The sequence below is a fragment of the Myotis lucifugus genome, unplaced genomic scaffold (genome assembly GCF_000147115.1).
Source record: "Myotis lucifugus unplaced genomic scaffold, Myoluc2.0 scaffold_115, whole genome shotgun sequence".
Classification (NCBI taxonomy): Eukaryota; Metazoa; Chordata; class Mammalia; order Chiroptera; family Vespertilionidae; genus Myotis; species Myotis lucifugus.
The window spans coordinates 3,244,199-3,271,659 of record NW_005871163.1 but is presented as its reverse complement, the minus strand read 5'-3'; the positions used below and the strand labels follow the sequence as shown (position 1 = coordinate 3,271,659).

General features: G+C 40.3%; 1 protein-coding gene across 3 annotated transcripts in view; it reads left to right on the top strand.

The window, feature by feature from the left end:
• Positions 1 to 47: 47 nt before the first annotated feature.
• Positions 48 to 27,461, top strand: part of APH1B (aph-1 homolog B, gamma-secretase subunit) — a 44,699-nt gene continuing 17,285 nt past the window's right edge. For 2 of the 3 annotated variants that reach the window (XM_023757845.1, XM_014459820.2), the window contains exons 1-4: positions 48 to 197; positions 9,673 to 9,743; positions 11,081 to 11,203; positions 23,939 to 24,066. In XM_023757845.1, the coding sequence (XP_023613613.1) occupies positions 85 to 197; positions 9,673 to 9,743; positions 11,081 to 11,203; positions 23,939 to 24,066 (435 nt within the window). In that variant the 5' untranslated portion in view covers positions 48 to 84. The remainder of the gene's footprint in view (positions 198 to 9,672; positions 9,744 to 11,080; positions 11,204 to 23,938; positions 24,067 to 27,461) is intronic. The other variant, XM_023757846.1, reaches the window with a different exon arrangement.

Below are 27,461 nucleotides of genomic sequence, written 5' to 3'. Positions count from 1 at the left end.
GCCCCGCCCGCCCGCCCGCCTGGCCCTCAGCTCAGCTGCGCTAAGCACGGCGCGTCTTTGCCAGGCTCCGCGGGCGCGGTCGCCATGACGGCGGCTGTGTTCTTCGGCTGCGCCTTCATCGCCTTCGGGCCCGCGCTCGCCCTCTACATCTTCACTATCGCCACGGACCCGTTGCGCATCATCTTCCTCATCGTCGGGTGAGGCGGTTGCGCTGGGAAACCCGGAACCGGGGCTCCCCTCCCCCGCGGGGGGTTCCGACCCCAGGCTTCCGCACCACAGGGCTCGACCTTGGGCTTTGAAGGGGGAAAGGGTTGAGAGGGGAAGAGCCGAGACCCGCCTCCGAGGGTCGGCAGCAGAGGCACGAGAACTCCCGACTCCCGAGGGCGGGCTCGGGGGAAGGAGCTCACACTGTGGGTCTCAAACACCCTGAGACTGGGCTCCTGAGTTTTGCTTAGGGCCCGTGGGTGGGCTGTAGTGAGTCGTGAAACCACTTAAATTGCATGAAAAAAATGTGGATACGTTCAAATACACATCTTTTATTTTTCTGCAGACGGGTGTCCCAAGTTAACTTCAGATTTTGTCATCCCAAAGGGGTTAAGAGCCCGGGCATCTGGTGCTTTCAAACATCTCGATGCCCGGCCCCTACCCCAGGTCCGCTGAATGGGAATGTCCAGGGGGCGGGGCCCAACCTGCACCAACACAGAAGCACCTGTCAGTGCGGCTCTTAGCGGGAGCTTGGTCAACACCGAACTCTGGCGGCGACTATGGTCACAGCCCGGTTTTCCTCTGTCCGGCAGCTCTTGCTGAGGCTCCCTCGTACCCTACACACTTGAGTCTCACTCACTCGCTCGGCACCAGGAGAAACAGCCAGGCTAGGCCAGGGATGCGCACTTTTTCTGAGCCTCTTCACCTCTCACAGCTGTGTTGAGAGTGCTGCATCACACTATCATTTAAAAAGCCATAGAGACTGGGCAGAGGGTTTGTAAAGCTTGTTATAATCATTAGAGCCCACAGGAATGTTGCAAAAACCAGGCCTGGGAAACTGATCTAGATCAGAGCGCAGACTTTCAACTTCTGGATTTTATACCAATCACTCTATTAATAGAGATTGACATTTTTTTTTCTGGGAAAGACATATTTGCACATCAATGAGCAAAGCATTTCTTAGGAGGAATAACAAATATTTCCAGCTAGACGGTGCTTGGCAGCTAGTCTGCAGATGTACTTAATAAATAGCAGGGCCACTGAAAACGAGTGATTGTTAGGAAAAATCCTAAGTTCCTTTTGGATCACATGTTCATCTCAACAGAGGAAATGCACCACTGACCCACTGATTAAGAACAGTGGATCCAGAACATCACTTTACGAGCACTTAATTTTTTTAAAAAAATTAATCCTGTACTTATGCTTACGTGTGACTTCTCCCCCCCCCCCCCCCCCCAATTTCAGAGCTTTCTTCTGGGTGATATCTCTACTGCTTTCCTCCCTTGTCTGGGTCGGGGGAAGAGCCATTACTGACAACAGAGATGGGACCAATAGAGAAATATCTGCTGGATCTTTGGAGTGTTAGTCTCAGTCCTTATCCAGGAAATGGTTCCGGTTTGCATATTATAGACTTTTAAGTAAGTGGAACGTTTGTTTACCTTTTTTCCCCCAGTTAATTTGAGATGTATGTTTTAGTAATTTGAAACATTAATGCAGTGTGGTTTTTGAAGATCCATGCCTTCCTGCACAGTTTGTAGCCAAAGGATTAGAACATTTCTAACCTGAAAATATTGAGTATTTTAGCTTGTGGATACTCCTTCCTTCATTCACTCATTCAAAAAATATTTTTTTGAGAATTTACTCAATGTCAGGCATTATTCTAGGCACTGGGAATAATACATCATGATTAAAAGACAGTTTCTGTCCTCGTGGAGGTTATATTATAATGGAAAGAGACAGGCAACAAATGAATGAGTAATTCATTGTATATTAGAAGATAACTGCTATAAAGAAAAGTAAGCTAGAGAAATAGTCATTGAAACAACAACAAAAACTGTTTCACCTTAGAATTTATACCAGCTTCCCTTTGCCACCAACTAAAATAAATAATTCTTATAGAGATTATGCCTACCATTATTTTGATTGTATTAGGGAAAATAAGGGTTCATTTTGTGATAGTCATGATTTCGTATCTGTAATAGAAAAACACATTTGAAAAAAAAAAGCTATGGGCATGAGTTCCCCTTTAGGGAACTTTAGGCCAGAAAGTAGGTCATCTAGGATTCATGAGGCCGTCACATGAAACCACTGATTTGAAACACAGCTTGAACTTAGAATCATGTTTTCTTTCAGGCAGTCATGAGATTGGCTTTGATTATGTAGTAAGGTTTAGTAGAATGATAAATGTACTCTTTCCCTTTTGGCACATGAGATAGTTAAGCCACTCCATGAATTTCATGGATGTAACCAAGACAGAACCTCTACAATATCTCTTTTTTTGTTTGTTTGTTTTAATTAAATCTTTATTGTTCAGATTACATTTGTTCCTCTTCGCCCCCCCCCCATTACTCCCCTCCTCCCAGTTCCTGCCCCACCCTCCGCCCTCACTCCCCACCCACTGTCCTCATCCATAGGTGCACGATTTTTGTCCAGTCTCTTCCCGCATCTCCCACTCCCCTTTCCCCCCCAAGAATAGTCAGTCCATTCCCTTTCTATGTCCCTGATTCATTATAATCACCAGTTCATTCTGTACATCAGATTATTTATTCACTTGATTCTTAGATTCACTTGTTGATAGATGCATGTTCGTTGTTCATAATTTGTATCTTTACCTTTTTCTTCTTCTTCCTCTTCTTAAAGGATACCTTTCAGCATTTCATATAATACTGGTTTAGTGGTGATGAACTCCTTTAGCATTTCCTTATCTGTGAAGCTCTTTATCTGACCTTCAATTCTGAATGATAGCTTTGCTGGATAAAGTAATCTTGGTTGTAGGTTCTTGGTATTCATCACTTTGAATATTTCTTGCCATTCCCTTCTGGCCTGCAAAGTTTCTGTTGAGAAATCAGCTGACAGTCGTATGGGTATTCCCTTGTAGGTAATTGAGTCTCTTTCTCTTGCTGCTTTTAAGATTCTCTCTTTGTCTTTTGCTCTTGGCATTTTAATTATGATGTGTCTTGGTGTGGTCCTCTTTGGATTCCTTTTGTTTGGGGTTCTCTGCGCTTCTTGGACCTGTAAGTCCATTTCTTTCACCAGGTGGGGGAAGTTTTCTGTCATTATTTCTTCAAATAGGTTTTCAATATCTTGCTGTCTCTCATCTTCTGGTACCCCTATAATTCTGATGTTGGTGCGTTTGAAACTGTCCCAGAGGCTCCTTACACTATCTTCGTATTTTCGGATTCTTTTTTCATTTTGCTTTTCCGGTTGGGTGTTTTTTGCTTCTTCGCATTTCAAATCTTTGACTTGATTCTTGCGCTCCTCTGGTCTGCTGTTGGGTGTCTGTATAATATTCTTTATTTCAGTCAGTGAATGCTTAATTTCTAGTTGGTTCTTTATCACAACATCGAGGGTCTCATTAGATTTCTTGAGGCTCTCATCAAGTTTATTGGCAGTTTCTAGCAAATTATTGAAAGCCCTCAAAAGTGCGTTTTTTAGCTCTATATCCTCCATTTCTGTCATGTTTTTTTGTCTCTGCATTTTTTATGCTTTCTTGGTGCACCCCCTTGTGGTCTTTGTGCGCAGTCTTGTTCTAGTTAAGCCTTGATTGTTGTAGTTAATACTAGAGGGATTTGACCACCAGGCCGACTGGCTGTGAGAATCAGCTGTGTCTGCAGTGGGAAAACTTCTGTCCTCTGGAGAGGTGCTAATCTAGCCTTTGCCTGAGGCTATCCGGCAAATGGCTCTGCACAGGGCTTGGGCGGGTAGGGTCGCAGGGGATCAACAGGGCGGGTGGAGGGAGCAGTTATGGCTGCTCTCAGAGTCCAGAGTGCTAACCATTACACAATGGAAGTTATGGCTGCTCTCAGTCCCGTTCCCAGAGGCTCTGCTTCTCAGAACCCCAGCAACCGCTGCAAACCTCGGAGTGAAAGCTGCCCTCACGTTCCGACTGATGCCAGACAATCCCGCTTCTCCCGTTTGAGTCTGAGTCCCTAGAGACTCGCCCGGATCTGGAGCTCAGAGTCTGAGACTCCCTCCTGATTGAAAACGACAACCGCGCCCTCAGCCACCAGCCGGCTCCACACGCACCTCTGTACCTTTGTATTTTCCACACTGCACCTCCTCTGAGCCTCGGTATGCTGTTCTCTTTCCTTCTAGTTGAAGAATCTCTCCTCAGCCAGCCTTCCTGTGGTTCTGGGTGATGTCCGTTTCGTCTTTTAGTTGTATTTTTGAAGTGGTTGTTTGCGGCAGCAATCTCCGGTGTTTACCTATGCCGCCATCTTGGTCTTTTTTTTCAAAAGCCTCTACAATATCTCTTATAATAACTTCTGGTAATCTGTTCTTGCCAATATGCTAAGCTTTCAATATTGTTTACTGGTTGCTTTAAACAACAGATATTGAAATTTAATAATGAAGCAATTTAAATTACAAATTGAAAACCATGAAGCCATTGCTTAACAAGCAAAAGTCATATCTTAGAAAAGATTTAAATATGAAATTTCCATTAGTTCATGGAAATATTAAAAGCAACCAACAGCTGTCAAGGATAAAATTTATGTTTCCACAGGAATACATTATCCTTAACAGATCAACATTAATCTGTGGTTGTATGGAGCATTTTAACAATAGAATATTATTATTTTTTTAAAATATATTTTATTGATTTTTTACAGAGAGGAAGGGAAAAGGGATAGAGAGCTAGAAACATCGATGAGAGAGAAACATCAATCAGCTGCCTCCTGCACACTCTCCACTGGGGATGTGCCCGCAACCAAGGTACATGCCCTTGACTGGAATTGAACCTGGGACCCTTGAGTCCACAGACTGACGCTCTGTCCACTGAGCCAAACCGGTTAGGGCAACAATAGAATATTATTAAGGTAATCAAAATCTCCCTCTTTCTGACCTCTGCCCCACTCAAGAAACATACAGTCAAATGAAATCTCTGTCCCCTGGTGGTTGTTTCTTTCACAGCTAAATGTTCCTCATTTCTTCACCTAGTCCTCAGAAGGCATGTCTGTGGCTTCCAAACCTTTTCTGGCCCCTGTTCTTTTATGTCAGTGGACATGTCCCTTTTGGTCAGTGCCTGGAGCCTGCCTGTGCTCCGGACCCAGCAGAGCACCCTGTGATTACAGTAGTACAGAGGCCGGTGGCCCTTTCCTCTTTGCCTGGGCACCGTTCTCTTCAGACCTCAGCGTCAAAGGCTGCTCTGGGTTTCCTGTCAGCAACATCTTTGGCTCATGTTGGTTTTGCATTTTCACATACGATGATCCTAATGTTGAAGCAAAACTTTGAATAGATTTTCACAGTTTAAGACAGGGATTTAGTAAGCCTTTAGGACTCAGGGTATCTTCTTATTTCTTCAGAGTTCCCACCTGAAATGCAACTTTTTTAAAAAAAATGTTTTTATTGATTTCAGAGAGAGGAAGGGAGAGGGAGAGAGAGATAGAAACATCAATGATGAGAGAGAATCATTGATTGGCTGCCTCCTGCACTCCCCACACTGGGGATCGAGCCCATAACCCGGCATGTGCCCTGACCAGGAATCAAACTGTGACCTCCTGGTTCATAGGTAAATGTTTCAACCAGTGAGCCACACCAGCCAGGCTGACATGCAACTCTTTATTGGTACTAACCTTTGGTTCCGAAGGGCTACCCACTGAACATTGGTTGACATTTTAATGAGGGTAGTGAGGGAATAGGGCCACATGCAGAAGGAATTATGGCTGTCAATCTGCAGGCTCTCATGCCAGCAAGTTCAGAGAAGCTTCTTTGGCATTCCAGAAAAGCATGTTTACTGCTCCAAAAGAACCTTTGGAAATTTGCAAATAAGATATTAGAACAAACCTGTATTAGCAGGAGCCTTTGGAATGCATCTTTAGCAAGCCTTTGGAATTTTGTACAGTATCTTCCTAGAAGATTTTAGAAATGTTGGATGTTATGTAGTTATGCGTTAAAACAAGTTTGAGGATTATTAGAATACCTTTATTCATGGCTAACATTTATATAGATGCATTTAAATTCTTCTCTTATGCTACACTATCTTCAAATATAGGAACTTTGGCTTAATCAATATTTTAAGTGTTCTATTGCCAAAGTGCGTTTTGAACATTTAAATTTAAAGTACGTCATCAAATTTTTGTTATCTGAAGTTGATGCCAAAATGAAAATGTGGAGAGTTTGCACCAGTATTTTTTTTTACATTTATGGACTTGAATCAAAATATTTATCATTGCAGTCTACCTAAGTTTATTTTATGGTCAGGTCTTCAGAACAGTACTTCATCTTGAATGAATGAATTCTAACTTTCAGCCTAGCAAAGAATTGCATTGTGAAAATTGGCCACAAGTGGCAGCCCTTTCTATCTTAATATTTTTTAAAAAAATCCAAGTTATGGTTCTGAACATTGCCTAAAACCTACATTCGAATTTTTTTTGGCTTGATTGAAGTTTTTGTAGTTTAATTCAATTTTGTCTTATAATGCTAATACCATAAATATTTAGTAATTTGAGAAAAATTTTTCATTTATAAAATAAGTTAAGACAATCATTGCTATAATTTCTTAAGAGGCATATTTTTTTAAATTTCTACAATGATGTATTTAATTTATATGCATATTCCTTTGTACTGTCCCTCTCTTACACACACGTACAAAAAAAAGGATCAGAACAAAGGAGAAAGATGGAATGATTTATCAGTAGTTTTTCAAAGTTTATATTTTTAAAATCGGGCTTTTTCTTTTTTGTTCTTGGAAACTATCATAAATGAAAACAAAGAATTTTCCACTTCAGTACAATGGTCGTAATAAGAACATTGTCCCTTACACCATCAGTCGTGTGTTTTGTCAGGAACACGGAAACGGGTGGTGTTTTGTACTTTCTCACTTCCTAATCTTAACATGGAGAACTATCAGTGCCATAGACCTTTCCTCCCACAAACTTGTAATATAGAATGAGGAAGTTTATTAACTTCTGAGTTTATATATTTAATATATTCGGCGTAGTACTTTGCTATTCCAGATAGCAAAAATCTTTTATTCATTACTGAGCAATTTATATAAAACAAAAATCCTCCAAAATTTATCGATTCTTTTATACCATTATACTGTTCATTTGTTGATGGAGAGTATTGCTGCTATGTTTCTAAGCTTTAATTAGCCTTTAACAACTTTCCCGTGACACATAAGTTTGTTGTTCAGGAAAATTGGACATTTTAGTTGGTTAATGCTCCGGAGAAAGAGGTTGGCAGTCATTGGCTCATGATCCTACCAAATGGAGAATGAAATGGCAAATTGTTTCTTTTGAGTCTAGAAAAACAAAAGACTCTTTTTCGTTCTGCTTATTACTATTTTGGTTGACCTCTGCATTGCCTTTAATTTAATGATATTTATAGTAAATATAATTTAAGTATCCTTTGAGTCAGGATCATTGTCGCAGAGATTGTAGCCAACAAGGGTTAGTAATAGTGACCACAGTGGAACCGACCAGCCACACCTTGCATTCCTAACACATTTGTGTGGGGAGCAGGGAAAGTTTGTGAATTGTCCACAGCAGAAGCACAGATGTGATCCCTCTAAGGATCATTTCTTGGTAAGCAATTTCCTAATCTTTCATTCAGGTATTCATTTAGTTTCTTTTTTGATGGTAGCATTATATTCCCCCCTGATTATTTTTCCCCTGAAGCCTGTATGGGGGGGATATGAATCAAATATGTAAATATTTTAGAATCAGACAACCATATGATTAAATACCCATATAGGAGTTTAGACCATCATTATTATAGGATTTAAGGGAAAGGAGAGCTAGTGATTACCAATCATTGGTAAAGACGGTTTCTTTGAGAAATTCCTGCCTGAAATAGACTGTTTGAATAGAAGTTTGAATACAAGTGAGGTTCTATAGAGTGGAAACTAGAAGGGAGGGTGGCAGAATAAGTATAGCCAGGTGGAAGATATAAGGAAGTACCAACACAGTGGGGTTGAAGATGTATCTCTCTGGGAAAAGGAAAAATTTCAGTGACAGCCCTGGATGGTGTCACGGAGTTGGTTGAGCATCCTCCTGTGCATGAGAGGTCACCGGTTCCAATTCCCCATCAGGGCACATGCCTGGATTTCTGGCTTGCTTACCAGTAGGGAATGTGCAGGAGGCAGCTGATTGATGATTCTCTCTCATTGACATTTCTCTCTCTCTCTCTCGCTCTCTAAAAAAAAAAAAAAATCAAAAAAATTTAAAAAAAATTCAGAGTGGTAAATGCCATAGGATATATATTTTTTTAATTTTTGGGGGGTTGACATTGCTTAATAGGATCATATAGATTTCAAGTGTACATTTCTGATTCAAGATCTGTATATTGCCCTGTGTGTCCACCACCCAAAGTCAAATCATTTTCTGTCACCATATATTAGTCCCCCTTAACCCTCCATCCCCTCTGACCCCCTTCCCTCTGGCAACCACCACATTGCTCTTTGTGTCCATGAGTTTCAGTTTTATATCCCACATATGAGGGAAATCATATGGTCCTTAGCTTTTTCTGAATGACTCATTTAGCATAATAGTCTCAAGGTCTATCTATGCTGTCACAAATGGCAGTATTTCATCTTTTCTTATGGCTGAATAGTATTCCATTGTGCATATGGACCACATCTTCTTTATCCAATCATCTGTTGAAGGACACTTTGGTTGTCTCTATGTCTTGGCCACCGTGAAGAATGCTGCAATGAACTTAGGGGTGCATATATCTTTGTGAATACATGTTTTCGAGTTTTTCGGGTATATACCCAGGAGAGGGATTGCTAGGTCATATGGTAACTCTACTCTTAATTTTTTGAGGAATCACCAGACTGTTTTCCCGTAGTGGCTGTACCAGTTTACACCACTCACTCCTGAAGCAGTGCTCACTCCCTGTTCCTCCCAGCCGAAGGAAGGAAGGAAGGAATTGCCGGCTACTGCTGGTTTCCTCCCCTCTCCTGGCCAAGCGGGCTGGGGCCTGGAGCCCCCCACTGCACGGTGCACCCATGGCCATCTGAGCTCTCCTCCCTTCTCGCCTTCCCATTTGTTCCGTTTTCCCACCTTTATGTGCTTCAACGTGTGGATCTTGCAGGCGTGCCTCTATATTGAGCAGGGAGGCCTTTGTTGAGTTATAGTTGATCAACTTGTTAAAGTTTCAGGGGGAGAGACCAAGGTCCTCTCTCATGCTGCCACTCCTCTGATCACCATAGGATATTGAACTAAGTATTTACTAATCTCAGGAAGTAGTCAGAAGTATTGCTTTTTTCCTGATGTCTTGTTTACTTATATTTTTCTTCTTTTTCTCTTTTATGTGAAGATTAGATAAAAAGTAAAAGTGGGTTGGAAATTTTGGTTGATTTTAGGTTAATTGCAAATTTGCTGTTTTGTTTTTTAATGGATTTTGGATTTAGAGTATAGCCTTACCAAAAGCCTTATTAAGTGTCTGGATTTTGAAGTATCGCATGTATTTTCCTGATATACTACTTTTTCTTTTAAAAAAATTATCTGTGTGGTTTTATTTTAGAAAAGCCAATGAAGGTTTGAAGACTATTAATCCAGATGAGCCAGCACCTTCTATGCGACTGCTGGCGTATGGTAAGTTAGAATTGCATGGTGTCATTAAGAAAGAAAGAAAATTTGGCATGAAAGTCATTTTTGTCTTTTACATCTTTGTGGATATAGTATTTTATTGCTGTCTGGTCTCTTGGTGTATATTGTTTATTTTTCTAGCTTTTCAGGGCCCTTATGTAAAGGGGGAAATGATTGCAGGTGACGTTTATCTGTGTGTCCATTAAATATTAGCCAGGTTTGAAAATTAAGTGTTTAAGACTCTAGTTAACTAACAATTTCTAAGTGAGATTACTGTTACCTTCTCTGGGTGGTTACCATGACTTTGGCTGGACTAGGAGGACTCATTATATTGCTATAGTTAATACCTCTGCATATTTTTTTTAAATATATTTTATTGATTTTTTTACAGAGAGGAAGGGAGAGGGAGAGGGATAGCGAGTTACAAACATCGATGAGAGAGAAACATCGATTCAGCTGCCTCTTGCACACCCCCTACTGGGGATGTGCCCGCAACCCAGGTACATGCCCTTGACCGGAATCGAACCTGGGACCCTTGAGTCCACAGGCCGATGCTCTATCCGCTGAGCCAAACCAGCTAGGGCTATTTCATTGGCTCTGCATATTTTTTAGAATTATGTTGTGTGTGTTCTTTTTGGGGGGTGGGGGGTTGTTAATCCTCACATGAGGATATTTTTTTCCATTGCTTTTCAGAGAGAGTGAAGGGGAGGGAGGGAGAGAGAGAGAGAGAGAGAGATAGAGAGAGAGAGAGAGGGAGAGAGAGAGAGAGAGAAACATCAATGTGAGAGAGACACATCGACTGTGCCTCCTGCTCACACCCTGATTGGGGCAGGGAGCAAATGGCAACCCAGGTACATGCCCTTGACTAGGAATTGGTGCTCCGGTTGATGTTCTAACCCCTGAGCCACACTAGCTAGGGCTAGAATTACGTTTTTAAAATGGGATCTAGGTCTGTAAGTTGCATCAGCCAGTTTGGCCCAGGGATCACTTCTTACACTGCAGTCACACTTCAAGTACAGTTCCTAGTTCTAAGCCATCACACTTAGACTCTGTTATAACTAAAGCCAGAGCTTCAGCCTCGTATCCTTCCCTATTTCACCTATTGCTTCTGTCTAGATCTTTTTCATTTCTCTGCTACATCCCACTAGTCATTCCCTTTCCTCTTCTCACTCAATTCATCGTTTAGCCAAGCACCTGCCTCTTCTGAGCCGGCTTTCCACTGTTTCCCCCATAGCATGTGCACCTTTTCCCCTTCCACAAAATAGTATTTCCCAGTCCTTGGAAATTTGAAGACAAATCATAGCATGAAAGGGTTTAACAGTGTTTTTTTTCTGCCTCTTTAGTTTCTGGCCTGGGCTTTGGAATCATGAGTGGAGTATTTTCCTTTGTGAACACCCTGTCTGACTCCCTGGGGCCAGGCACAGTGGGCATTCATGGAGACTCTCCCTACTTCTTCCTAAATTCAGGTATGTGCCTGGTAGCTGTGAACGTTTAAGCTTCTGATCTAATTGATCATCCTGTTGGAGTTCCCTGGCTTAGGAATTCAAGTGAATAGAAATTTATGTTATATTTTCTAATAGGCACCACAAAGTAAAGGATAGGAAAATAAAAACTTTGAGAGGAAGAGATCACACCAAGAACTTGTATGCATACATGCGTAACCCATGGGCACAGGCATAGGGTGGTGAAAGTCTGGGGCGGGCTAGAACTAGAACGTTAGCAGGGACTTAGAGTCCCTTGTTCCTCATCACTCCTTCCTCGCAGGTAACCTGATTCTGTTATTAATTTCCTAGTTTAATCAGGTTTGAAAGTCAGGTTTCTAACACGTATACATGTTTTGTTTAGAAAGTTTTACCTTCATGTATGTGTCTGAAAGAAAATTAATGTTTCGTTTTCTTGCCTTTGAACATTTAAAAATAAATCATACTATATTTTTTAAAAAGAAATTGAGAGGAAAAATGATAATAGATGAGTTGACTTTTTAAACTCAAAGATGCAGTATAAAAGGACCAACTCATTTCAAAGAGCTTTTTTATCCACAAGATAAAAATTGTCATCATGATGTAGTGATCACATTTGAGAGTTGGTGATGTACATAATTAACATAAGATTTCTCCTTAAAAGAATCTTTTAAAAGTACTTTTTAAAAAACTCACCATATGTTTTTTTTTATCTGCACAAGTTATATCATTGAAATAACATTTCATACATTTTTCAAATTAAATCATTATTTATTGTCTACACTGAGGTAATTTCTATCCTCAAGGAAGTTACCCTTTATAGGAAGAACAAGACTAAAAAATGATTAAGCTTTTCAGTACAGCTTAATAATAGAAAAGATATACAGAGGTATGACCAAATTTAAAAAAATATTGCTGCAGAAGTTTAGAGACATTCTGCATGTTGTAGTGACCCGAAACCCAGTGGACACTTGTTCACCATTTTGATTCAGGCCTGGGCATCTCCTGCCTTGATTACTATCACCAACCTCCACTTTCCATGTGAATCCATCCTGTATGCAGCCACCAAACTATATAAAAATGTGTCATGCATGGTTTCCCAAGGTCTGCAGGATAAAGTCAAGGCCCTTTGCACCTGGCTACGTGATGAGGATGGGAAAGTGGGTTAATGGGCCATACTTATTTAGTGGTGCTTCCAACATAGCAAATTATCTTTTTAAAAACATTCCATAATTAGAATATTTTTTAATGATTATAGTACTGTGTGTCAGTTTCTTAGAGTAAATGTAATATTAATAGCTAAAGTATGTTAGATTCTAATATAAAAAAACAAAACATAATCAGGAGATTGTGTTACTGCTGCAACAGTTTTCTATATTTTCTTAAATTGTCCTGTTAGCCCTAACTGGTTTGGCTCAGTGGATAGAGCGTTGGTCTGTGGACTGAAAGGTCCCAGGTTTGATTCCGGCCAAGGGCATGTACCTTGGTTGTGGGCACAGCCCCAGTAGGAGGTGTGCAGGAGGCAGCTGATCGATGTTTCTCTCTCATTGATGTTTCTAACTCTCTATCCCTCTCCCTTCCTCTCTGTAAAAAATCAATAAAATATATATATTTTTAAAATTGTCCTATTATACTGCTACATCAGCAACCTTTGGATATGAAATAGTGTTCTCCTAAGGCAGCGGTTCTCAACCTGTGGGTTGCAACCCCTTTGGCGGTCGGACGACCCTTTCACAGGGGTCGCCTAAGACCATCCTGCATATTAGATATTTACATTACGATTCATAACAGTAGCAACATTACAGTTATGAAGTAGCAACGAAAATAATTTTATGGTTGGGTCACAACATGAGGAACTGTATTTAAATTGCCAGAAGGTTGAGAACCACTGTAAGGGAACTTACTTTTCTGCCACCTTTTTTCACTAGAGGGTGCTAATTCACTTTAGTGAGCTAGGCCGTTTTCCGAGGACTAGCTTTCAGTAATTCTTTTGGGAGAAGGTAAAAGAAACATATGCTAGCAATTTGAGGATTGTATTTGTAATTTCTATAAATTCACAGAAAATTTTAAAGAAAAGAAAATATTTTTCCGGCTGGCATGGCCCAGTGGTTGAGTGTCGACATATGAACTTGGAGGTCACGGTTCGATTCTTGGTCAGGACACATACATGAGTTGCAGGTTCGATCCCCAGTGTGGGGCGTGCAGGAGGCAGCCGATCAATGATTCTCTCTCATCATTGATGTTTCTATCTCTCTCTCCCTGTCTGAAATCAATAAAGATATATATTTAAAAAGATAATAAAATATTTTAATGTCTAAGTTAGGATGGCAGGCTGACCTGCTGTGAATATGGACCTGTAGAGTGAAAGAACAGCTGTTACTTTATCATGTACAAGAGTTTCTTATTAGTATAACATTGTTCTTTGTAGCATAAACATTCAAGAAATTGCCTTTTATCGTATTTTAAAATAACTCCTAATTTGTATATATTTGCGTTTGTTATTTATGATTGTCATTGTTACCATTTATTTAGCATGAGCTCATTTTGAATTTTTCAGTTAGATCTATAAGTTTATATGTTGTTTAATGTATTCCATTACAAATAAGGAATATGGGGGCCATTAATTAGTATACCTATGTTAGTGTAAGATATAGATTATATGATAGCTATATGTACATAGGTTTTCAAGTTACAGGTAGGTATAGTTTATAAATAACATATATATGTATAAGTTCCTTTTTATTTGTAATTGTGTAGTAGGCTAGCATTAACTTGGTAATGCCATATAGAGGCAAAAGGATGGGAATTTGAGTTCCAAGCTCAAGTATTATCCTGGCTCATTAATTTCGTATTCTGAACAAGCCCATTTGATCATTTCAAAAATAATTATTAAGCACTTTTATTCAATAGGAGTTATACCAGGCTATGAAAATACAGCCCAGTAAAGGTAGCAGGGAATAAAGACAACAGCTAATTATAGTAAAGTGCGATAGGCACTATGATGAGGAAGATCTGTAAGCACACAGAACACAAGCCCTGACCCATGCTCAGATGCTATTGTACTTTTCCTTCGTAGTACTTACTGCAGTTGTATTAATTGGTCAACTGTGTAGTTATTTGTTTAGGTCTTTCTCTCTAAGATGCTAAGGACTGTCTGTCTTGTTCACTGCAGTATCCTCAGCACCTTGTGGAATATTTTGTTTTTAGGTAGATCCACAAATATTTATTTTATAACTTTATCTTTATTTTTTAAAATATTTGTATTGATTTCAGAGAGAAAAGGAGAGGGATGGAGAGATAGAAACATCAATGATGAGAAAGAATCATTGATTGGCTGCCTCCTGCACACCCCACACTGAGGATCAAGCCTGCAACCTGGGCATGTGCCCTTGGCTGGAATCGAACCTGGGACCCTTTAGTCCACAGGCCAGTGCTCTATCCACTGAGCCAAACCAGCTAGGGCTGTCTTTATTGTTGAAAGTATTACAGATGTCCCCTTTTTTCCCCATTGATCCCTTCTAGCCCATATTTGCTCCCCTCCCCAGGCCTTCACCATACGAGGCACAGCTTATGGAGGAAATGATATTTTAGTAGAGAATTAATTGATGAATACAGTCATGAACTCAGAACGGATACTAGGTTCTGAGAAATGTGTCGCTAGGCAGTTTTGTCCTTGTGTGAATGTCACAGATTGTACTTACACAAACCTAGATGGTGTAGTGTGCTACACACCTACGCTATATGGTATAGCCCAGCCGTGGGCAAACTACGGCCCGCGGGCCGGATCCAGCCCGTTTGAAATGAATAAAACTAAAAAAAAAAAAAAAAAGACCGTACCCTTTTATGTAATGATGTTTACTTTGAATTTATATTAGTTCACAAAAACACTCCATCCATGCTTTTGTTCCGGCCCTCCGGTCCAGTTTAAGAACCCATTGTGGCCCTCGAGTCAAAAAGTTTGCCCACCCCTGGTATAGCCTATTGCTCTTTGGCTACAAGCCTGTACAGCATGTTCTTGTACAAAACAGCAACAGATTAAATCAAGCACAAGAGAAAATGATACAATCAGGAGATACGGTAAACATGAGAGGTCTGAGGCTGCTGCTGGTGCAACATGGCACAGAAAGATCACCGTGCCTTTCTGTAGGAGAAATCAATATGGTCCGACCACATATGGAATATTGTGTTCAGTTCTGAGCATTATATTTAACAGGAATACTGAAGAACTAAAATTGGTATAGGACATTGTCAGTACGGTGAATGATCTAGAAGCTGTGTCTTACGGAGTATGATTGAAGGAAGGAGGAATATTGAGCTTGAAGAAAAATGAAAGTGTGAGGAATGTGGGAGATTCCATTTTTGTTCCAATTTGTCATTTCTCTGTAATAGAATTATACAGCCACATCCTTGCCTGGCCTCATGGTGGCCGGAATGTACTTCCCTGCCCCTGACTTTGAGCTCACTCATGTGACTTGCATTGGCCGATTAGTGGATGTGATGTAAGTCGGAGGCTTAAAAAGCACTGGTATGGTTGGCCTGCCCTCTGGGGCTCTGGTCATGTGCCATGAGAACATGCCTCACATAGTCAGTGCCCATGTAACCTGGACCCCAGAATGATGGTGTATAGAGCAGACCTGAGCCCAGCACGCAGTGGGGAGCCAAACCCAGCAGCCTGCAGCAGAGCTGCCCAGCGGAACCCAGCCTTCATTAGTCAACTTCAGACCAGTGAGCATGAGAATAAATCGTTGCTGTTGTAACCCAGTGAGTTTTCTCATTTATTCACTTTCACAGTATTTTAAAGTATAAGCTCTCCAATGTGGCAGTTTATTAAATGTTTGAATCTTTACTTTATTTTTTATTGAATTTATTGATGTGACATGGGTTCACAAAACCATATAGGTCTCAAATCTACAACTCAGCAAAACATCATCTGCACACTGCATCGTATGCCCATGACCCAAAGCAAAGTCTCTTTCTATCTCCATTTATCGCCCCTTTGCACACCTCCACCTACCTCCAACCCATTTCCCCTCTGGCTATCACCACACTGTTGTGTGTGTGTCTGTGTGTTGCATAATGTTTTTTAAATCCCTCCACTTTCTTTCATCCACCCACTCCAACTCCCTTTCCTCTGACAACTGTCAGTCTATTCCATGTATTCATGCCTCTGTTTCTATTTTGTTTGTCTATTTATTATTATTCTATAGATTCCACATATAAGTGAGATCAGATGATACTTGTCTTTCTCTGACTGGCTTTTTCACTTAGCATAATAATCTCCAGGTCCATCCATGCTATAGCAAAAAGTAAGATTTCCTTTTTTTTTTTTTTTTTTACAACCAAGCAGTATTCCATGGTGTAAATGTACCACAGCTTTTTTTATCCACTTATCTACTGATGGGCACTTGGGCTGTTTCCAGATCTTGGCTATTGTAAATAATGCTGCAGTGAACATAGAGGAGCATATGTCCTTTCAAATTAGAGTTCCAAGTTTCTTTGGATATATTCCAGAAGTGGATTGTTGGGTCAAAAAGCAGTTCCGTTTTTAATATTTTGAGGAAACTCCATACTGATTTCCACAGTGGCTGCACCAGTCTGCATTCCCATCAACAGTGCACTGAGGGTTCCCTTTTCCCTACATACTTGCCAGCACTTATTGTTTGTTGATCTGTTGACAGCCATTCTGACAGGTGTGAGGTGGTACCTCATCGTGGTTTTAATTTGCATCTTTCTGATGATTGGTGATGTTAAGCATTTTTTTCATATGTCTATTGGCCACCTGTATGTCCTCTTTGGAGAAGTGTCTATGCAGATCCTTTGCCCATATTTTAATTGGGTTGTTTGTCTTCTTGGTGTTGAGTTTTATAAGTTCTTCATAAATTTTGGATATTAACCCCTTAACAGATGTATCATTGACAAATATGTTCTCTCATTCGGTGAGTTCCCTTTTCATTTTGTTAATGGGTGGTTGTCTTTTTGCTGTGCAAAAGCTTTTTAGTTTGATTTGGTCCTACTCGTTTATTTTTTCCTTTATTTCCCTTGCCCATGGAGACATAACAGTAATAAATGTTTAGATTTTTAAATGAAAGTTCCTTATAAGCAAGACTATCTCAAATAACTACATTACCAATTGCAAAGTGGTAGAAAAAATACAGCATCTATTAATCATGTGGAGAAAATGATAGGCCACAGAGATTAATCTTCAATTTTTACTCTTTTCTGAATTTATTAGAATGTTAATCCTATGTAATAAAAGGCTAATATGCAAATAGACCGAACAGTGGAACAACCGGTCACTATGATGCATACTGACCACCAGGGGAGCTGCCCCCTGGTGGTCAGTGTGCTCCCATAGGGGAAGTGCCACTTAGCCAGAAGCCGGGCTCATGGCTGGCAAGTGCAGCAGTGGTGACCGGAGCCTCTCCCGCCTCCGCAGCAGCGCTACGGATGTCCGACTGGCAGGGAGTGGCCTAAGCGGGCAGCCAGACATCCCCTGAGGGCTCCCGGACTGTGAGAGAGTGTAGACTGGGCTGAGGGACCCCCTCCCTCCCGAGTACACAAATTTCATGCACTGGGCCTCTAGTTTCTTATAATAAATGATCACAGCTAACTGCACTGGCTATGACACAAGGATACTCTATATGCTGTACTATGTTATCAATTTTATCATTAAACTAGAGGCCTGATGCATGAAGATTCATGCAAGAATAGGACTTCCTTCCCCTGGCTGCCGGCACCGGCTTCCTTCTGGCACCCGGGACCCGGGTCTTCTCTCTGGCTTCTGCCTTCACTCTGGCCGGAGCCGCCTTCCACCTTTGCTCGCCCCCCTCCTGTAGCTCACTCCACCCCCTGCCCCACCCCCCTCATAGCAGGCGTCTGGCCCCGCCCCTGACCCCGGCTGCTCAGTGCCTGCGTACCTCCTCGACGCCCACAGGCCCGCCATCTTTGTTGAGTTAATTTGCATAGTCGCTCCTGGTTGGCTATGGGCATCGCGGAGAGATGGTCAATTTACATATTTGTCTATTATTAGTGTAGATGTATGTTTTTATTACATCTGTCATGTAATAGTCTTTTTTCAAGCTGCTCAAATAACAGAATGGAAAATTGTACTTCTGGAAAGTCCTTTCACTAAACCGTGGCCTATTGTAGTCTCTAGTAGTATATCTATCAAGTATGCAGAGCACAAGTAGCCCTCTCAGTTGATGCACTTCTATCCTTTCTGTTGCTCAGGTCAAAAACTTTGGAGTAATTCCCACCTCTTCCCTTTGTCTCCTAGCTCACATTCAGTCCAACTACAAATCTTATCTCCAATTTCTATTAAAATCTCACCCCAGTTCTTATGGGCTTGCTTTTGCTTTACATATGACAGGAGGAATAGATGGTTTGAGGGCTAGTTTGGAACAGACATTTAAAGAAAAGTTAAATCTGATGGTGCTGAAACTATTCCAGACCTGAGATAAACATGGGAAAGTCCTAGTTAATTTCAAGAAGTCAATCAGTGAAGCATGAATACAAAGTAATAGAATCCTGAGAGCCCACACTCACTGTCTGCTGCCAGATCCCAGGTTTCAGTGAGCACTACTTTAGACCCCATGCTCCCACTGGCGATGCCAGCCAATGAGTTTTGATGTGGTTTATTATGTAGCATTTTTGTAACAATAGCTGACTAATAGAGAGTTTCAAGTATTTTTAAATGTGTCACTTATGGAAAGAGTTGACTCATGATTCTTCAAGAGCTTTCCTAGGTCCTAGGCTTTCTTAGCACTATTGAAATTTGGGGTCAGATAATACTTTGTTGTGGGGCTGTCTTGTGTATTGTAGGGTGTTCAACAGTACCCCTGGTTCTATGTACTATATGTCAGAGGCACCCCACCCCCAGTTGTGGCAACCAAAAATGTCTATAGACATTGACAAATGCCTCCTGGGGGCAAAATCATCCTAGCTGAGAATCACTGAGTTAGAAGGCAGATTTGGGTTCAGTTTGAGAATGAACATTCCTACAGTGACTGTTTTAATGAAACAAACTCCTAAAATGGAATCATTTGAAGTAGACCCTGTGGGATCTACTTTTTCATTGCATAGGCATCTAAATCAAACAACTTCTAAGGGGGTTCCCCCTCACTCCACACTGATGAGCTAATTTGAGGAGAGAATTTCTTTATTTTCAACATTTGCCAGAGGGATTTTAAACATAAAATTATATCCTTGGCAGTCTTTTTGGCTCATAAACATACTTTGGGGGCATATTCATAATATAAAATATTAACTGCTACTTAAACACCTGTAGTCATTCAAATTGTTTTCAGGATGTCTCCTTTATGATCTAGTTGGTATTAAGAGACAGTACTATGCCTTTCTTATGGACTGTGTATTATGAGATGATTTTTAAAATGTCTCTTTAATCTTGGAGAATGTTATTTGACTAGTAATATATGTACATCTATATTACAATAAAGTAGGTCATAAAATTCTCTTACATTTGTTAAAGCAAAGGTTTAAAGTTAAGTCCCTGTTACAGGAAAGGCATTTTCATTTAATTTAGTTTTGTGGCCTGACTTCTACTTGGGCTAGGTCATTAGAGATTGAATCCAGGGAGTTTTTGTAACCAACAGGGATCGAGGAGTGTCACCAAAACTTGACACTCCAGACTCTTATTTGGAAAAAGAAGTCTGAAGCCCATTGTTAGCCATATCCTTTCTGTTGCCGCCCTCACCCAGCAGCAGCCCTTGGCTCTTTCTGGCATGGTTAGAGATACTCTGAAGTTGTCAGGGGAGGCCAGAAGATAGCAACTTTTGTGCTGGCAGGATCCAGTAGTAGGATTAGTTGCTATCTTAGGTGATTGTCTTTGCAAGGGCAGAGAAGTAGAAATCAGGAATGAGAGAGAAAGGGGAAAATGAAGATATTTATGAATCTGTGTGCTAGAGTATTTGGGGTATATTCAGGAGGGATGAAAGAACCAAACAGCTAAATGTAGCCTCTTAAAGATAACACTGAAACATTTTGCTTAGAAATAGGTTAGATTGAAATATTTTGTACCAAGAGAATTTGATTTTAAAAATTATCAGTACAGGAAGTCCATTATCAAACTAGACAGCTACAGTTTCACACATACAATACTTATTAGAATTTTTTATCTTTTTATTAATGTTTCAAAATATTACAAATTATGGAAGCTCCTTTCATTAATCTGGATTATAAACTAATTTTGATAATCTTATGGTTAATTTAGAGATTTTTTTTTTTTTACTTTTAAGAATATTAGAACAAAATAAATTTTAGGGATAGATTCACTGAAGGAACTTTAGAATTTTATATTTAGGAACATGAAATGAGAAAGGTTTTGTAATTAAATGATAGTACCTTATAGATACTCTTTGTAAATTTTCATTTCTAGTTGGAGTTAATTCCACTTACTAGAGAGAAGTATCAAATGGTATGTATGTATGTGGCAGAATAGTTTAGATATCCAGGTCTCTGTTTCTGTTGGACCTTGAACCAATTATGGAGAGAATAAACAATAAAATTCCAGTATTTTAAATAGCACATTGTAATAGTAAAGACTTATGATGACCAAGGGAGTCAGCCAGAAACTAGTGCTAGCTGAATAAATAAGCAGTCAAGTAGAAATGTATGTTGTTTTAATAATTGCCCAAGAGGTCAGATATTGTGTTAATAAGACAGTAAACAGTAAAGGTAGGGAGAGTTCCATGAGACTGTGTTTTTGTTTTGTTTTGTTTTGTTTTAATATATTCTTATTGATTTCAGAGAGGGAGGGAGAGATAGAATGATGAGAGAGAATCATCGATTGGCTGTTTCCTGTACGACCCCTTCTGGGGATGGAGCCCGAAACCCAGGCATGTGCCCAGACCAGGAATCAAACTGTACCTCCTGGTTTATAGGTTGATGCTTAACCACTGAGGAATACTGGCTGGGCGAGACTGTGTTTTGTGCACCATGATACCCCCAGTGCTTAGATCAGTGCCCGGCACAGACAGGCATAGATGTAGACTTTACTTTGGAGACAGGGCCAATCCATAAATGGTATTTTTTTTGGCAGGAAAGGGCCTTGCAAACAGAAATGTGGGCCTAGAATTTGGAAGATAAGTCAGAGCTAAGGGTATCGTGAGTTTCTTTGTCTGAAACTCACAGAAGAATGCTCTTTTGGATGAGAATGGACTGAAAATTCCCTAAGTTAGAGCATTTTCCAAGTAGCTGAACTCCAGGACTTGGGAGCATGACTGGCTGGTTTAATGTTCATGGTAACGCATAGACAGAAGGGCAAACATAAGCTGACAAATAGATGACATATTTATGGTGCCATTGCTTTCTCTTGCCATTGGATTGACATCTAGGTTTTAGAAAAACCTTAGAGTGTGAACATTGGTGCTGTGTAGATTGTAGTTTCTACACTGTCTTTTCTGATATAGTAAACTTAACTCCTGAGTGTCTTCAGTGGTATCAACTCTGCACCATCACTTCACCAGACATCTATCTTCAGGGCAGCTTCCCTTTCCAAGATCATCACTGGGATTAAAATACATCATTTTAGTTTAGTCATCCTTGTCCTCAGCTTAAAAAATCCCCCTTCTACTTTAGTTAAAGTATTTACCATCATTTACAGAAAGGATGGCACACTATCACTAGATGTAACAACTTGCTTTTCTGAAACCACAACTGTTAGGTCTTTTAAATATTGTTTTGTGTGAGTTTTACTTTGTATAAGTGAAATAATAGTCATTTTTCCACAATATTTTTCCCTCCACTCAGCATTATATTCTTGAGATCATTTATATTATAGATTATATATGTGTGAATATATAGTACTACAGTCTATGTTTTCTGGTAATGATGGACATTTTTTGTTACTACAAAGAGTGCTGATGTAAATAGTTTATATATATATATATTTATATATATATATATATATCCTTGTGCAAATATATGAGAGTTCTCTAGAGCAGTGGTTCTCAAACTTGACTGCATCAGAATCAACTGAAGGGCTATTTAAACAGATTGCTGGGCTCATTGTGTCTAATCCTGGAAGTTTGGTGGGGGTCCCAAAAATTTGTATTGCTTTTTTGTTTGTATGTATGTTTGTTTGTTTTGTTAATCCTCACCAGAGGATATTGTGCCATTGATTTTTAGAGAGATTGGTAGGGATGGGGGAGGCAGGGAGAGAAACATTGATGTGAGACACATTGATTGGTTGCCTCCCGAATACGCCCCAATAAGGGCTTAGGATTCAACCTTCAACCCAGGTACATTCCCTTGACTGGGAATCAAACCCAAGACCCTTCAGTGCACAGGCTGATGCTCTAACCACTTAGCAACACTGACCAGGGCCCAAGAGGTTGGATTTCTAATAAGTTCTCAGGTGCTAGTGATCTATTGATTCAAGAACTAACTGCTTCAGAGTTCAGATCTAGCTGTGGAATTGCTGGAGTGAAAAAGAGTGCGCAAATTTTTAACTGTAGTAGGTAATGCTAGATTGTTTTCCTACCAGCAGTGTGAAAGAGAAGCATCAGACCTGAATTTTTGCCAGACTGGTAGGTGTTAATGGTGTCTTATTACATGGCCAAAAAAGGGAACTCTGTGTGCCTTTTCTTTTTTCATGTTAAAACTTTCAGAATATGTGGAACTTCACCTTTTAAAATGAAGAATGTTATCCAGGACACACACCCACAGTATTCCACAGGAAAAGCTGTATGTGCTCATCAGATTCAATTTCAGTTGCCTCAGAAGAATTTTAGATAATTATTGCAATGTTGAATATTTTTATTCTTCCATTTGGCCTTTAAAAAAAATCCAAGGAGAAATTGCACTTCAGTGAAAACTTGTTTAAAACAAAGATATTCCTGCCCTAGCTGGTTTAGCTCAGTGTTTAGAGCGTTGGCCTACAGACCAAAGAGTCCCGGGTTTGTTTCCGGTCAAGGGCATGTACCTTGGTTGCAGGCTCTTCCCTTGCCTGGGCCCTGGTCAGGGCTCATGCAGGAGGCAACCAATTGATGTGTTTCTCTCACATTGATGTTTCTCTCTGTATTTCCCTCTCCCACTCTCCCTAAAAAAAAAAAAAAAATCAATGGGAAAAAAATCCTCGGGTACAAACAAACAAATAAATAAAGATATTCCATTTAATTGAGAAAAGTGTCTCTTAATTAGTGTGAAAGGCTAATTTAGAAAAAGCTGATTAGATATCACAATAGTTTTATTGCATTCCTCAGAGAAACTTTTTTTTTGTTTTGTTAATCCTCACCTGAGGATATTTTTCCATTGATTTTTAGAGAGAGTGGAAAGGAGGGGGAGAGAGAGAGAGAGAGAGAGAGAGAAACATTGATTGGTTGCTTCCCACACACTCCCCTCAGGATAGAGCCTGCAACTGAGGTACATGCCCTTGACTGGAATTGAACCCAGGACCCTTTAGTGGCCCGGCCGACACTCTACCCACTAAGCCAAACTGGCTAGAGGTCAGAGACACTTCTTGAAAGCCAGATTCAAGTTGACTTTTAACAGGTTCACATTCTAGAGAAGCTGCTGCAGAGCTGGCCCCTGGTTTAGAAATGTTGTTTTCCAAGTTACATTTGAGCGAATGTGTGTCCTGGTCCTGCTTCTGTCAGGTGGCAGTGAAGCTCCCCCAGTGGTGTGGACCCCCAAGAGCCTGTGTACCACGACCAGGTGAGGTGTTCGGTGGGCTTTGGCGTCTGCCGTTCGAATCCTGAGCACTAATGGGTGGCTGTCTTTCAGCTTTCATGACGCAGGTGATCATATTGCTGCACATGTTCTGGGGCATCATATTCTTTGATGGCTGTGAGAAGAAAAACTGGTACCCCCTTCTTGCAGTTATTCTGACCCACCTGCTGGTGTCAGCCCTGGTGAGTACGGCCACTGTGCTCAAACTGTTTTTTGGAGCTCAAGTCCACCTGTGTACAGTGGTAGATTCCACCCTAAATGAAGTACATGCTCATGGGAAAATGAGGAAATTCAGAAATGTTACTTGAAAGAATGGATGAATGATAGATAAATCATCCAAGTCTTACTACAGAAAGACAACTATTAATTTGTTGGTAGATCTCATTAAAGATGTTTCCCTAGTGTCTTTCTTTTTAATGGGAACAGTCAAACCTGAAATAGTCTTGAATTATGCTCTGTCGTGTAACACATCTTAAACAATCTCCATGTTCTTATAAATATTTTTTAATATATAAATTTTAATGGCTTTATATCATCACAGAAAAATTGTATTATAGAATGCTTAACTGACTGATCCCTTCTGTTTCTACTTTTGGTTATTATAACGCTGTCTTGGACATCTTTGTACATGAAACTTTTAAAATATATTGTTCCAAGGAATGGAATTATAAGGTTAAATAGTATGAATATTTTTAAAGCCCTTGATGCAGATTGCTAAAATACTGCCCATGGGGTTATATCATTTTTACTCTAACTGATCAATAACAAGAATGACCATTTCAATCCCTTCTCTCTGACATTATAATAATGCCAATTTTCAAGAGAAATGTTTAAAAAGAAAACTTGACTAGATACATTTTTAAATAATTTTGAATGCCTTGGGCCTGACTTTTATTATAGTTTGTCAGATATTTACATCAGAATCATTTCCATCACTGCCTTGTCCAGACCCTTATTATTTCTCATCTAAAGGATGTAAAAGCTTTCTTCTGATGGTGTCCTGTCTTATGTTTCTCTCCTCCCCACCCATTTAGAATTTGTATCAGGTTTTCTTATATTGGCCTCCTTGTCCTGACCCAGTCTTACTGACTCTCCTACCAGTGGTACAAGATACTAACGTTATCCATAATATGATGGCAACTGTGTAAAGTTAAATCTTCATGAGAGAAAAAAAAAAGATCAGAAAGAGAGTGCATTAAAATATTAAATACATTTATCTCTTGGTGGATTCTTTTAACTCTTTATAGTTTTTGCCATGTTCTAAGCTTTTTACAACATACATTTTATAACCAGAAAGGAAGTTACATGAAAAAGCAAATGTCCTTATGAATCCAATTGACCATTCATTGGACAAATAATTATTAAGTACCTTCTATGTTCCAGGTACTGTTCTAGGTGAACAAAACAGTTTAGTGACCAAAACAAAGATCACTGCCTTTATAAGCTAGTAAGAAGGAAGGGGCAATAAGCAATAGACATAATGAGAAATTATATAGTATCTAGAAATCGGTAGGTACTGTGAAAGGAAGGAGAAGTGGAGCAGGTTAAAAGGGATCCAGAGTGTGGGAGGTGGAGGGATGGCGAATTTTTGAATTAGGTAGTCAGCATAGGCTTCAGTGTGAAGGTGACATTTGAGCAAAGACTTGAAGTAGTGGTAGTTCTGCAGCTGGTCTGGAGAAAGCATCCTGGACCGAACAGCCAGGGCAGGAGGTTGAGCATGTCTTCATATAGTTATTGGCCATTTGGATAATCCTTTTGTGAAGTGCCTGTTCCCGTCTTTTGCCCATCATTCTATTGGGTTGTCTGTTTTGTTTGGATTTTTTTTTGGGGGGGGGGGTTCTTTATATATAGAATGTCCAAAAAATGTATACACACATTGAATTTGTATCAGGTTTTCTTATATTGGCCTCCTTGTCCTCTGAGCCAGTCTTACTGCCTCTCCTACCTAAAACCTTCCAGTGGTACAGGATGCTAACGTTACCCTTAATACGATGGCATCTGTGTAAAGTCAAATCTTTGCTTGGTAAAATATATTTCATTTTCAGAATTGAGCTATCAGCTGTTAAAGAGTGTAAACATTTTTTTGGGGGGGGGAACATCCTGTACTCTTTAAAAGAGGGCTTTGTCAGGTGTATGCATTGCAAATAACTTCTACAGCGTAGTTTGTCTTTATAGTCTCCTGATGTTGTCTTTTTATGAACAAAAGTTATTTAATGTATTCTAATCAATTTTTTCTTTACGTTTTGCACTTAAAATTCAGTGGATTTGAGGTATAGAATTATTCTGAAGAAGAATCCAGAAAATGTTCAATGCCTGCCATGCCCGCAGATGCCTCTTGAGAAAAGCATTCTTTTTACATAGGTGCAACCTGCAAATCAGCTATTTCCCTGGCCAGAGCTTATAGGCAGTGTTGACACCTTAGCCAGGGACATGAGCAGGTCGGGTGAGTGAGGAAAGTGAGGAGCTTTGGAGGCACACCCCTAGCCTCTGATTCGCAGAGGTGTACGGTGACAAACTGGCCCAATCAGATCCTCCCTTTTGTTAAGTGCAAATGCGAGGCTAGATGCAAACCTATCTCCCCACCTGACCCTGGCCCAGCAGAGAATCCCTCCTCCTGTAAAGGTCAGTTCCTCCATTTGGGTTCTAGACCTAATTCTTTCCTACTGAAGACTTTGCTCCTTTGTCCTCTGTCCTCCTTCACCAGCCTTTCCATCTCTGTATCAGCTTACAGACATATCTTCATAAAATTTCATCATTGCCTTCTCCCCTCCCAGCACCACCCTCTTTTCCCCTGTCCACCATCACAGCAAAACTTCTCAGAGTGATCCCCCCAGATTGTCTTCACCTCTCATACTTCTAGCCCAATCTAGTTTCTGCTCAACCACCCCTTTAAAACTGCACTTGTCAAGGTCAAAAAGGACCTCCGTTTCTCCAAATCTAATGGGCAATGTTCTTTTTTCATCTCAGCAACCTTTAAAAAGAGTTGACCACTTTTCTGAGACATTTTTCTATTCTGACTTCTGCATCACACTGTCCTGGTTTTCCTCTGACCCCACTGCTGGCTCTTCTCAGAGTCCTTGCTGACTCTTTTTTAATAAGTCAGGCCAATGGAGTGGTGTTGACACTTCCGATGTGTTCCTGTGATACCGAACAGCACAAACAATTCATAAATGTTCTCAGGGCTTGATCTTGACTTTTCTTTTCCCTTCTCTCTGCAATAGCTCCCTGGGTAACTTCATTCGTAGCCATGGTTTTAAATACCATCTATGGACTGTGCCTCTATATTCCTGTTTCTAACCCAGGCCTCTCCTCTCCCATACTCATATATCTAACTGCTTACATGACATCTGCCTTTTGAAATCTGACAGGCATGTCACCCTTAACATGTCCTCTTTGGACTAGATTCTCACCCACCACTCCAAGCTTGGTCTTCCTCAAGTCTTTGTTATCACATTAGATAGCACCACCATTTATCTAAAGCCAGAAACATGGCCTCTCACTGTCCCTCACATTCCATCCATCAGCAAGTCAGTTCTTTTCATCCACTCTCCATCTCTACCTCCACCTAGTCTAACTC